At 45.5% G+C, this 13,621-nt stretch overlaps 3 protein-coding genes across 3 annotated transcripts in view; all 3 read right to left on the bottom strand.

The window, feature by feature from the left end:
- The window catches only part of mfhas1 (multifunctional ROCO family signaling regulator 1), a 34,892-nt gene extending 30,745 nt beyond the window's left edge, over nucleotides 1-4,147 (bottom strand). Inside the window, exon 1 of the mRNA XM_050053817.1 lies at nucleotides 781-4,147. Within this exon, the coding sequence (XP_049909774.1) occupies nucleotides 781-3,733 (2,953 nt within the window). The 5' untranslated portion in view covers nucleotides 3,734-4,147. The remainder of the gene's footprint in view (nucleotides 1-780) is intronic.
- LOC126396068 (uncharacterized) overlaps nucleotides 1-13,621 on the bottom strand; it is a 737,953-nt gene that overhangs the window by 609,498 nt on the left and 114,834 nt on the right. The gene's annotated exons all lie outside the window — the stretch shown is intronic.
- The window catches only part of ppp1r3b (protein phosphatase 1, regulatory subunit 3B), a 6,101-nt gene continuing 2,215 nt past the window's right edge, over nucleotides 9,736-13,621 (bottom strand). The window contains exon 2 of the mRNA XM_050053895.1: nucleotides 9,736-12,692. Within this exon, the coding sequence (XP_049909852.1) occupies nucleotides 11,810-12,661 (852 nt within the window). The 5' untranslated portion in view covers nucleotides 12,662-12,692 and the 3' untranslated portion in view covers nucleotides 9,736-11,809. The remainder of the gene's footprint in view (nucleotides 12,693-13,621) is intronic.

The raw sequence follows: 13,621 nt of genomic DNA, 5'->3' as shown, positions 1-13,621 counted from the left end.
ACAACGTGTCCGCTACATAATGACGCACAGCTGTGACGTTTTGTTTCTGTGGTTTGCAGAAATGTACGATCAAACATTTGTTCTGGTCGGCTCATTTGCTCAGAGCAGAGCTGGACGAAGCTCCTCAGACGTCATAAATTACCTTCAGCACTAAACTGACGTTTGGGTACAAAATAGAGGTGTCACATTTTATATTTAACGAGTAAATCAAAGCGATGAGGTGTCACATTTTATATTTAACGAGTAAATCAAAGCGATGATACTGCAATGATTTCCTGCCGAGGGCTTTTGTCAAATTACAGTCATCACTGGGAGAAACACACACACACACACACACACACACACACACACACACACACACACACAGGTTCAGACCAGTGTGAGCTTCAATACCAGTTAATCAACTTTAAACTCTCCTCAACCTGTTTCAGGTTTCTTTATATTGTACACAGCGCGTTCATCCGTCATGTGACCTGCAGATCACCATAGATACAAACACACAAAACAACATCACCACCATCCTTCTTTAAAATCCACCTTCTCTGAGAGGAAACAAATATTCTGACAATTTAGAGGCAAAATAATGAATCCAGAGAATAAAAATAGAAAATAATAATTAAAATCTTTCCTGTCAGATTGTTTGCACCCACAGAGCGTTAATGATTTGTTTTGTTTTGTGTTCTTGGTCATTTGGATTTATATTCAGTAAAGACCCAGCCTGATGGAGAGCAGAGAGACAAAGCAGGAGATGGAGAAGAAGAAGAGTTAAAGGTGTTTTACCTGGAAAGGCGTGTGGGTTGGACGACCCTCTCTTCAGGCACTTGGAACAGAGAATATGTACAGAGTAGTGCAGGCCGGGCCACTCCTGCAGCAGCACGTTCAGCTCCTCCACCAGTGGAGTGATGGCCTGCCACGCTGTCCAGATGTTGGGCAGCGAGGCGTGGCTGGCGATGGACAGAGTCTCCACCTGCAGCTTCCCTTTGGAGGGCCGGTGGCTGATCACCACGGGGACTTTACCTCTGTAGGCGAAGATCTGATGCCTGCCGTCCGACCTCTGCACCACGTGGCTGTTTATCTGCACACTGAAGCGTGCAAACAGTCCGGGAGGAAACAGGAAGGGGAAGCTGTACTGGATGTGCAGCTGCTCCACGGAGAAGAAGTGACACAGCGGCAGAGAGCTCCCGCCGGCCGAGGCCTCCGCCCGGGGCTCCTCGCTGCTGACGTAGCTGGGGAACTTGTACCAGGCCGTGGCTCCGTTCAGGGGCTTGCTGCGGGGTTTGTTGATGCAGTAGCAGATCCCCATCTTCTCCAGCAGCTCCATGATGAGGTGGAGGTCCTGCTGGGTCTGGATGAGCGGCCTGAGGAGCAGGCGGATGACGTTGGAGGGCAGAAGGCCGTGTTGGAGGAAGCCCTCCACGTGGTGCTGCAGATGGGTCACCCTGAGGTTCTCTCCCTTCTCGTCCTCTATGACCAGACTCACCCTCCCTTTGTCCCCCCTCTCCCCCTCTGACAAGAGCCTGTCCAGCAGCGAGGACTCGTCCCTCTGGAAGAAGACGTTGAGAATTGCAATGAATCGTGGAAGATTGTGGAAAACATATTCCTTCAGAGTGATGCTGTCCTCAAAGTACAGCAGCTTCCCGCTCTCGTGCAGGTAGGATAAGGCGCTCTGCAGCCGGTCCTCCGTGAGCCCCGCCTGCAGGCCCAGACGGGCTGAGTCCCACCACGACAGCCAAAGGTCTTTGGGCTTAAAGTGCAGCTCCTCCAGCATCTGCCAGGACTTTGGCAGCACGCGGTGGAGGTTGGGGAAGATGTCCCTGTGGTCTGCGACAGACATGAGCTTCTCCCTCAGCCTCTGGATGTTCCTCTGGGTCTCTGTGCAGCTGACGCTCAGCACAGGAGACAGGATCTGCAGCCGGTGGTTCAGCATGTACTGCAGCTGGGACTTCCTCCGCCTCAGGTTCCTGTCTGAGACGGCGTAGAAGAGGACGTGAGGGCTAAAGGAGCGGACGTTGTAGCCCTGCTCCAGCGCCTGGTCCACCTGCAAAGCCAGGCTCCTCAGGACCTGGATGTCCCTCTTCTCCTGCAGGCCGATCTGCCTGTGAATGTCCAGACTCTTCTCCTCCAGCTCCACCTCCCCACACAGGTCCGCATGCGTGCCCACCAAGCACACAACGGCGTGGGGTACTTTGGCACTGAGGAGGTGGAGGAAATACCCGACGTGGGCGTAAAAGTTCTTGGGTGAGTATGCTTTGAGATTGATGACGAGGACGTAGAGAGCACCAGGGGAGAGAAAAAAGGGTTTGATGAGGTCGTAGTTTTGCTTCCCTGACAGATCATACACGAGAAACGTGAGACAGCGATCAGCGTCCGCCACCCAGTTAGTCACTTCGATTCCTTTGTTCCCCTGGACGCCTTTAGCGTCCTGCTGATTGCTCACCACGCTCTGCCTCAGCCGGGTCTTCCCAGCATTTTTTGTCCCCATCAGGACCAGTTTCAGCCGCGGCTTCACAGCGAGCTGCGAATGAGCCAGCTCCTTCTGATAGGCTGCGATGTACGGGATCCCCTTCATGCACACCTCGTACGGAGGCTGGATGAGAGGGTTGTCCTTCACCTTCCAAATGCTGACTTTGGACAGCTTCCCAAAGTTATCTGGAAGTATGGCTATTTGGTTACCCTGTAAAACGAGCTCCTCCAACTTCTCCAGCTCCACGATGGAGTCAGGCAGGTAGTTGATGCTGTTGTTGTCCAGCCAGAGGTTGGCCAGCTTCACCAGCTGCCCCACTTCCTCTGGGATATGAGTCAGTTTGTTCCTGCTCAGGTAAATTTCCTCTAACCCTGTGATGCTCAAAATAACCTGGGGGAAGTTCTCAAACTCATTAGAGGACAAATTAATCATCTTGAGTCTCTGCAGGCAGCTGAAAGCAGCAGGCAGCGCCGTGAGCTCGTTCCCGTCCAGCATCAGGCTCTCCAGGTGCTGCAGCTGACAGAACGTGTCCGGTAACGTGGACATGTGAAGACTGCTGAGCCACAGGATCTTGATGGACTGCAGCTTCATGACGTCGACTGGTAACACCTCAAACTTGTTCCCGGAGCAGTCCAGCTCCTCCAGCTCGCTGAGAGCCAGGATCTCAGGGGGGAACTGGTTCAGCTTGTTGTGATCCGCATCCAGAGTCCGCAGCTTGGCGAGGCTGGAGAAAGACCTGGGGAAGTCGTGCAGGTCGTTGAAGCTGATGTCGAGCTCCTCCAGGACCTGAAGCGCCCCGATCTGAGCGGGTAGGCTCTGGATTTTGTTGTGACTGATGCATAGCTTCTTGAGCCCCTTCAGCTGACCCACACCCTCAGACAGGCTCCTCAGGCAGTTGTGGCTCATGTCCAGCTCCACCAGCTGCCCCAGCTCAAACACCACCCGCGGGACAGAGGTGAACTTGTTCCTGCGGAGGACGAGGATGCGCAGGTTGTTGAGGGAGGATCCCAGCCCGTCTGGCAGCTCCTGGAGGGAGTTGTTGCCCAGGTTGAGCACCTCTATCTCGGCTATATCCTCCGGCAGTATGATCTGGTTGTCTTTGGAGCAGAGGGTGAGCTGGCGCAGGTTGCTCCGCAGCTTCCTGGAGCGGAGGGCGGCATCCCTCCACAACCTGGCCGTCCTCAGATTGTTCTCCTTGTCCTCCATGGCGCTGCAGCCGGAACCCTCCTCCTCCTCCTCCTCCTCCCTGTTATCATGGAGAGTTTTCATGGAGATGGAGCGGGCAGCATGGTGGACGGTGTGCTTCACAAATCAGCGCGCTCCTCAGCAGCAGAGCCTCCGTCACAGAGGAGACAAAGGACAGTTTGTGTCGGGCAATAATGAATCTAGTCGACGGGAGCAGGAGGAGTGTCTGCGGCCGCGGAGGCATCCTTTTCTCCTGCGCCACTCTGCACACAATGACAACAAACCTAACCCGGTTACAGCTCCGGCTCCGTGCCCCGATCCGAGCTCCGGTGCCGCGGCTGCGCTCCGTGCCTCACCGGGGTCCTCATGGCCTCCACAGCCCGACCTCTGGAGCTCTGTGCCCGGGTTTATCCGAGTGTTTGTGGGAGCTTCCCGAGCCGCTGGGTCTCTTCCTGGGAGCGGGGAGTGGAAGTGAAGCAGCCGCTCACACTGCGTCAGATCTCTGAGCCCTCCTCCTCCCTTTCTCCTCCCTGTCTCCTCCCTGCTGCTGAGAGAGGAGGAGGAGGAGGAGGAGGAGGAAGCACAGAGGGGAAAGTGATTGTTCTGACCAGGTCAAACTTGGTTTTTAAATCAGCAAAGAGATGCAGCAGTAAATTAAAGAAACACATTCATGGCTTTAAAGACACTCTCATAGTGCCAGGTATTGATTTGATTAACATATAAATATAACTTTAGACTTTAAAGAGGTTCAACATGTATAAACAAATGCTCCAGGTAAATCAAAGGGTTATTATAACCTGAGTTACACAGTAAAGAAAGAAAAATAAAAAACTAATGTGACTTATTTTTCTGTTTCTGCTCAGACACCAGAGAGAGGACTCTGTCTCCATCTGCAGGACGTGACGTGCAAATGAGCAGGAAGTCGAATAAATATATAAAAGATTTGATTTAAGTTTATTGGGCAGATTTAAATAAACACGTTTAAGTAGTAAAAAGTACTAAAAAGGAAAAATACTAATAAATAGGAAAAAGAAAAAAGTACTATTAAAAATAATAATAAACAAGAAAAAATCCTAAAAATAATAATAAATTAGTAAAAAGAAAAAATCCTAATAAAAATGAGAATAAATTTAAAAAAATAAAAATAAATACTAAAAAATACGAAAAACCAAAAAATACTATTAAAATAATAATTGAGAAAATAGAAAGAAACTTCTAAATAACAATGATGGATAAGAAAATAGAAATACTAAAAAATATGAAAAAGGAAAAAGTACTATTAAAACTAACAATAAACAAGAAAAATACTACTAAAAATAATAATAAATAAGAAAAAATACTAATGAAATAACAATAAAAACGATAATAAAGGGAAGAAAGTCTATTAACACCAGCTTTACCCTGTTACCACTGATACCAAAAGTTAAATAATAATTAATAATAATAAATAATAAAGTCAGGGGGTCCATATCTCCAGAGAGTTACTGACAATATAATGATAATAATAATGCATTTTATTTATAGGCGCCTTTCAGGACACTCAAGGTCACCTTACAAGACACAGTAAACAAAACAAGTAGCAATGTATCCATAGATCATAAAACAAACAATTCTGTAATATACAAGAAAAGTTAATAAAATGACTCGACCACAGCAGGTATAGAATAATCATGAGAGAATGCCAGCTTGAAAAGGTGTGTTTTCAGATGGGATTTGAAAGTGGAAAGGGAGTCAATACTGGGAATGTCGTGGGGGAGAGAGCTCCAGAGGAGGGGAGCAGAGCGGCTGAAGGCTGTAGTACCCATGGTAGTCAGGCGGGCAGATGGTGATGTGGGTTGGAGCGCAGAAGAGGAGTTCAGACGGGTATGAAGGGGCTTGGAGGTGAGAAGCAGAATCTTGAAATCGATCCAATATTCAACAGGAAGCCAGTGAAGTTGCTGTTGAACAGGATGTGGGCCTCAAAGGACAATGTACTGTCCAGGATGACACCCAGACTCTTAACCTGAGGGGATGGACGGACTTTGGAGGTGTCAGTGGTTAGAGTGAAACTGTGCAGTTTAGCCAGAGTAGAGTTGGTACCCACAAGGAGAACCTCAGTTTTATCACTGTTAAGTTTGAGAAAGTTGCATGAAAGCCATGATTTAATATCCAGTAAGCAGTCAGAAAGGGATTTGGGGGGGAGAGTGGAAGTAGGCCTGGTGGACAGGTAGAGCTGGGTGTCATCAGCATAACAGTGATATAATATATTGATTGTTGAAACACAAACGTTTCCCCAAACCTTTTACCGTCTGCCATGTGCCATGAGTTCTGTTACAACCTCCTCGGCTGCTGTAAGAAGTGTCTCTTTTTCCTGCTCGTCACAGCCTCTGGCCCCAACGATGGCCAACAGCTGGTCCCTGGGCTGAAATCCAAATATTTTGGTGAGTAAATCATATACAGTGTCTTCCAAAAGGATTCATACCCCTTGAACTTTTCCACATTTTGTCACGTCACAAGCACAAACTTAAATGTATTTTATTGGGATTTTATGTGATAGACCAACACAAAGTAGCGCACGATTGTGAAGTGGAAAGAAAATGATACATGGTGGTATAAAAATCTGAATAGTGTGGAGTGCATATGTGCTCAGCCCCCCTGAGTCAATACTTTGTCGAACCACCTTTCGCTGTAATTACAGCTGCAAGTCTTTTGGGGTATGTCTCTACCAGCTTTGCACATCTAGAAACTGCAACCTTTGCCCATTCGTCTTTGCAAAACAGCTCCAGTTCAGTCAGATTGGATGGAGAGCGTTTGTGAACAGCAATTTTCAAGTCTTGCCACAGATTCTCAAGAGGATTTAGGTCTGGACTTTGACTGGGCCATTGCCTGATTCATGCTTTCCTTGTCCAGCCTGTCAGTTTAGGTGGATGGCCATGTCTTGGTAGGTTTGCAGTTGTGCCATACGCTTTCCATTTTCGGATGATTGACTGAGCAGTGCTCCGTGAGATGTTCAAAGCCTGGGATATGTTTTTATAATCTAACCCTGCTTTAAACTTCTCCACAACTGTATTTCTGACCTGTCTGGTGTGTTCCTTGGTCTGCATGATGCTGTTTGTTCACTAATGTTCTCTAACAAACCTTTGAGGCCTTCACACAACAGCTGTGTTTGTACTGAGACTGACTCTAAATCTTGAACACCACGTATCATTTTCCTTCCACTTCACAATTGGTCTATCACATAAAATCCCAATAAGTTAAGTTTGTGCTTGTAACGTGACAAAATGTGGAAAAGTTCAAGGGGTATGAATTCTTTTGGAAGGCACTGTATCTCCCTCCAGAAATGATCTACAAAATGCGTGTCCATGGTTTGCAGACTCCTCTCCACATTTCCTCATGCACTTGTTTGACTGATAACTATTTTAGAAAGGATGTGAGAGTTTCTTAAAATAAATCTGTTTGCGAGGTACAACTTCTGGATGGTTCTGCTGATCCATGGTTTCTGGCCGTGGGATAATTGAACTGTCCACAGATCCCGACCTCAACACGACGGCCGTATAGTCGTTCCTTCTGAACGGTGAAATGTTACAGCTGTTATCCACAGCAGGAACAGGACAGCACCTCACATTCCCACTGACACACACCAGTCCTCATTCACCGTGCAGCATACTCCTCCTCTTCTGTCACCAAAGTGAAGGACAAGACCTGCACCTGTATCCTCACCTGCGCCGATCCAGGTGTACCTGTATGCCTGCACCTGCACCTGTAGCTATAGTTGTACCTATACCTGGTTCCCTTTACCTGCACCTGTACAGCTGTCCTGTTTCCCTGTACTTGTACCTGCAATGTTTCCTTTACCCACACCTGTACGCCTCTACCTGCACCTGCACCTGTTTCCTTTACCTGCACCTGCACCTGTACACCCCCACCATGTACCTGCACCTCTACAGCTGCACCTGCACCTCTACCTGCTCTCTTGTCAGTTTTTGCATCACCATTTTACCCGTACGTCACTGCTGTCTGCCTGGTTTATCTGAATCTTATCTGGTTCTTTTCCTTGTTGTTTTCTTCTGTAATCGTACTGAAACATCGACGCCACTTTACACTTTAGATTTTACTGCTGTATACGACTGTCGTATTCATGAATCTCAGCTAAAGTTCGATCAGGAGGACTCTCTGTCAGCTCTCATTCATTCACAAATATCCCTCTGGCTCCTACTGTCTCAGCTGAGTACTGAAAAAAAACTTGAACTTTCCAGCCTCGTTCTCACCTGCTTAGTAAATCAGAAAATATCAGATGCTGTTTTTCATAAAGTATCATACGTCTTAAATTTGATCACGTTTTTTCCCCCCCAGATCCAGGATCAGATAAAGGAATATAGGAACTTCCTGTCGGCTCTGCTCACACAGCTCAGTCTGATTACATAAGTGAACCTGTTTAACCTGCAGAGCAAACACAGCAGCTTCAGAGCCACGTTCACAGGAGACTGTCCTACTTTCTCAGGGTCATACGAGCGGAGGCATGCAGGGTAGACATGCAGGTTAAATACACAGACGACATGATGACAGTGGGCTCGCTTATTGTAGAACAACAAGGAGAAGCCCAATGGGAAAACAGCTAAACACATTACATCAGCATCCCGGTCGCCACAACAAAATGTTAACATCGTACATTCGTGTAAACCACAGATTCGTCACATTTGCATGTTTATATGTGTCACATCAACGTTTCTAAAGCGACGTCACATATGAGCTGAGGGACGTTGAAACACGAGGTGAGGCGTCTGCAGAGCTGCAGACCGACCAACAAACCAGGTGTGATTTAGCGAGTCATTGATGTTTAAAGCAGCTTTTTAGACACCAAATATGTTTGTTTTTTTGGCAACATGTCACTGTTTATCCTGCAGGTATAGTGCCACAAAAAGTGGTTGCTCTTTGGAGAGACGTCGCTGCGTTTCCTGCTGAAATAGTGTCATGAAAAGTGGCTTGTTCACCAAGACATCACTGCATTTTTTGCAGGTATAGTGTCACGAAAAGTGGTTGATTCTTTACAGAGGCATCATTGCCAAGATAGTGGCAAGAAACAGTTTTCTTTACAAAGGCATCACCACGTTCCCTGCCGATATCAGGGCAAGAAAAGCGTTTTCTTTACCGTGAAATCACCGCGTGAGATAGTGCCACAAAAAGTGGTTGGTTTTAATAGAGGGGCAACTGTGACTCAGAGGTAAAGCAGGTCATCTACCAATCAGAAGCTCAGTAGTTCAATCTGCATGTCAAAGCACCCTTGGGCAAGACACTGAACTCCAAATTATGCCCAATGGTGTGAATAGTTACTGAGTAGCAGGTGGCACCATGTATGGTAGCCTCGGCCACCAGTGTGTGTGAATGTGACATGTTGCAAAAGTACTTGGAGTGGTCCGATGACTAGAAAGGCGCTGTGTAAGTGCTGCTCATTTACCGAGACATCGCTGTGTTTCCTGGGGAAATGGCGATTGTTCTTTACCAAGACATTGTTGCGCTTTCTGCAGGGACAGTGTCACGAAAAGTGGTTGTTTTTTTACAGAGACATCGCTGCATTGCCCTCCAAGGTAGTGGCAATTAAAGCAGTTGTTCTTTACCAAGACATTTCTACATTCCCACTCAAGATTGCACCATCAAAACCGGTATTTCAAGCCAAAATATGAACTTTTCCTCGTCATAACAAAGCGGTTTTTGAACATAAATGTAACCACACATTTAACAGTGTTGTTTAGACAGGAAGCAAATATAACAACATTTGTTTAGCATAAAAGTACAGTGCCAACATTTATTCTGGTGATTGGGGTTGAAATAAAAGGACTATGAAACCCAAACCTTTTTCCTTTGGGGCCAAAATAAAGAGTTTGAAACCAGATAAAATGGTTTGTTTTCAGCTGTGAGATCCTTCATAAACACAAACTTTTTTTTAAGTGTCACAGAATATTTATTTGTAAATACAATATGAATTTCTTTTAAATTATTTAATCAAAAGTAATCAATAAGCCCCTTTAAGACGTTTCTCCCGTCCTCCTGTATATTTTCATTGTTGGTATTAATTTTGTTAATTTGTGCAAATGAACATAATAATGATCTTAGATTATAAAAATATGTAATTTTATTGTTTTTTTCAGACAGCAGATTGTACAGTTGAACAACACACAAACATTTAAAAACGTATAATGAGAACTTTAAATGTAAGAACTTTAAATGTATGGTTTTACTGACAAGCATTTCTGAAATTACACCTAGTTAAAAAATCCCATTCAGACACATTCGATCCCTCAACACTGATGTTAACATACACACAAAAAGAAGTTTAAAACAAAAAAAACAAAAAATCAATGCTCTGGCTAAACTAATGTTTTACATGAGCAAACCTTGTTTCTCTTTAGTGTTCTCTTGTGCAAACAAAACCAGCACATCAGCTTGTTCAAATAAAAGCTGCTGAAGGTTCAACTTTAGAGTCGCTGCAGTGAAACATTCCTCAAAGTTCAGATCTCATTCAAATCAATAACATGATGCAGATTTAACCTGAGAATTCCACAGTGATTTCATGACGGTAAACATTTGTTTAAACGTCTTTAAAAAATAATCATACATTGACAGAAATTGCACATTTGATTCCAACTGGACTGAAACTCATTTGATGCATTTTATGGTGGAACAACTTCAGCTGTTGCGTTGAGAAACCATCTGAGACGACGAAGCAGCATCCTCCAGGGCTAAGAAATAAACTGCAGTTCCTCTAATGTCCACTAGAGGCTGGCTCCAAGACCGAGTCAGTCCCCAGACTCTCACGTTAAAATGTCTTTACAGCAGAAATAAACACGTTTACAGCTTACAGTTTACAGCATTCATTACAACTGTACAGAGGGTGAATTTTGATATAACTCTGTCGTTTAGATTTTATTACAGCTTAATGTCACGCATAATTAAAGACGTGGCCACTTTGATTTACAGGTGTGTGCCATCCATTGCCAAGCCCCAACCACGGTTTGGGTGTAGCTGAAGCTAAATTTTTACTGTGACGCTTTGGTCACCTAAAAACACCTTGTTCAGCATTTGGTTGAACTGAAAAATTCCCTGAGGAGTCGGCTGTTCTGTGTTTACGTAAAGTGCATTTTGTTTCAATGGTTTTAAGCCTGTTTTTCAGTAGCAAAAATTAGCATCATTACTGTTAACCATAGCTTCAAAGGCACTGCGCTAACCAAGCTAGCAGCTATCATTAGGGTTGGCTACGGTCACTTCTAGCTCCAAAAATCAAAGATGGTGACGGCCAAAATGCCAAACTTGAGGCTCCACAAACCAATGGGTGATGTCACAGTGGCCACATCTACCTGGATGTTCAGGTTTTAACGGGTTTAAACTTGATTTACGCTTGCAATAATTAGCATTAGCATTATGACACTTAGCTATAGCTGTAAATGCAATGTTCTAGCCCAGCTAGCAGTTAGCGTTATGGTTAGCTCCACCCTTTCGTCCAAATATGGCCACTTCTAGCTCCAAAAATCAAAGACCCTCAGCTAGCATTAGGGTTAGCACCATGCGTACGGTCACTTGTGGCTCCAAAAATCCAAGATGACGTCAGCTAAAATGCAAGATGGGAGTCCATGATGTCACTGTGGCTACGTCCATTATTTCAAACCGTCTATAGAGGCAGCAACTGGTGGGAAATATAACTGTTACTTTGAGGTAAGGCTGTGTGGAGATAAAATTATTGGTCGGTTAAATGATTAGGCGACTGACTGAAAATTAATTTGCAACTATTTTGATAATTTATTTATGGTTTATTTTTCTTTCTCTTTTTTTAAAGTCAAAAATGCCAAACATATTCAGTTTTTCTCTGTTTTATATCACAATAAACTGAATATGTGAGTTTTGGACCTCTGCTTGCACAAAACAAGATCTCTGAAACTTGGAATAAATGAAGAAAATAATAAAATGATGAACTGAAAATGAAAAGAACCATTAGCAGTCGAGCAGCGATGACATAACAGGAACAGGAAGGTTACATAATATTTTCGCGTTGAGGTAACCCCAGGTAACCCCTGACACAAAGACAAAAATAATTCAGAAGTTCGTCCACATTTTGGCGAGTCAGCAGGTGTGTGATGTGCAACATCAACAGAAGCTCAACGTGGGATGTAAACACCACAAACGTCCTGTTCAGTAGTACGGGCCGCTATTCTCATATCCTGCGTAACTCGACCAATCAGGGAAGATCCCGTGTGAGCAGGTGGGGCTGCCGTATCGGTCAAAATGAATCCCAAAGTCAGAGTGGCGGCTGCAGGCGCTCTGCTGGCTCCTCTTCATGGAGGACCAGATGATCCTGTAGTTGCTCCCATCGTTGCTGTCCCAGTACTCACGTCCATCAACCTTGTAACAGACGGCGAACTCGACCCGCTCATGAAGCATCAGCTGATCTGGCAGAGACACGGTGAAGGAGAAGGTGTCGCTGTACGAGCTGGGATACGTGTCCTTCATGTACTCACAGTCTACGTCCGTGTGGCTCCTCCAGCTGTCGAACGTCACCCGCAGCTTCACAGACTTCTCAAAGGACACGTTTTTGACTTTAACGGTTCCCGCCAAGGACTTCTCCTTCAACACGCAGTACTCCAGACAGACAAAGTTCTTCTCCAGGCTCTGACGGAAGTGCAGGTAGTCTGAGGAGGGCTGAGTGAAGTCCAGCACCAGTTTGTCCTCCTCAGCCGTCAGAGACAGAGCAGAGCTGAGCATCTCCTGGATGTTCACGGGAATATCGATGGGATCGGTGAACTGGGAGAAGAGCTTCACTCTGGTTAGAGACAGCCCCCTGTGGTCGGCAAACGTCACCTGCTTCTTGGCTTTTCTCGAGTCTTTCCTGGAGGACCTTCCATCCGTGGGCTCCATCTGCTCCACGCAGGGCGAGGGCTGGAACCTCAGGCAGGAGTTCAGGGCAGGTTTGCATGTTTTAGGAGATGTCCTGTAGACAAACTCCTCTTTGGACAGGTACAGAGGTAATGCCATGTCGATCGGCATGGTGGGCTCGGGAGGAAACAGGAACAGTGCACTGAAACACAGAGAGAGGACAGATGATTGTTAGGCTGTTTTAAAGCTCTGAGTTGGTTTGATGAAATGTCCCCGGGGTCCTATCTCTCGAGATATAAACTAATATTGTGACAGACTGGTGAGAGATAGCTTCACAGTTCAAATTGCAAAAGAGTGAAGGGAGATTGATTTTTCAAATGCAGTTTAAATAGTAACAATCTGTTCTGCCACTGTGGAGAAATCAAGTCTAAAGTCAAGTCAAATTTGAGGGCGTAGTTTAACAGTATAACATCAGTAGGATATAAGGTGCAGGTGATTTTAGCATGTCGACCTGCAACGAGACAAAAAAACGAAACATCTGGCCGAGGGAAACATCTCTGAGAACATTTAACCCTTTGAAGGGTCTCTTTAATGTGTCATATCAAGAGCATATCGACCTGAGGAGCACAGATACGCTCCTGATCAAAGTCCAGTGAAAGTCATGAACCGGATACAGAAGCCCCGAGAGGCAAGTGAGAAACAACTTCTGGTGATCCATTTTCTAAGTTTTATCTAAACTGTTTCCTAATCTGTTAATTAACACGTGGGAAAAAAGGTTTTAGAAAAAAAAATCTGTTGTTAATGTAATGTTTGTGTCACATCATGCCAATAAAATATATTTCTAGCTGAAAGAAAGAGATGACAATTAAGCCCCGTCTCCACCAAGCAGTACGGTTCAGTTCGCTCTTTTTCCATTCCCACAGTGAGAGTTGTGGATGGTCCCAACAGAAGCGTTCCTTAGCGTCCCCATGTTTGGTCCCCCCTCTGTTGGGGTACCTAGCACACAGATCTGGTACTAAAAGGTGGAGCTAGAAACCCCGCAGTCTGATTGGTCAGTAGAGGACGATCACTCTGGTTTTATGTAACCTCTGTTCATACATCAGTAAACTACAACTATAAAATGAAAGAGAA

Source organism: Epinephelus moara, chromosome 9 (assembly GCF_006386435.1).
Source record: "Epinephelus moara isolate mb chromosome 9, YSFRI_EMoa_1.0, whole genome shotgun sequence".
Classification (NCBI taxonomy): Eukaryota; Metazoa; Chordata; class Actinopteri; order Perciformes; family Serranidae; genus Epinephelus; species Epinephelus moara.
The sequence above is the reverse complement of the archived record's forward strand: the minus strand, read 5'-3'. Positions and strand labels throughout refer to the sequence as shown.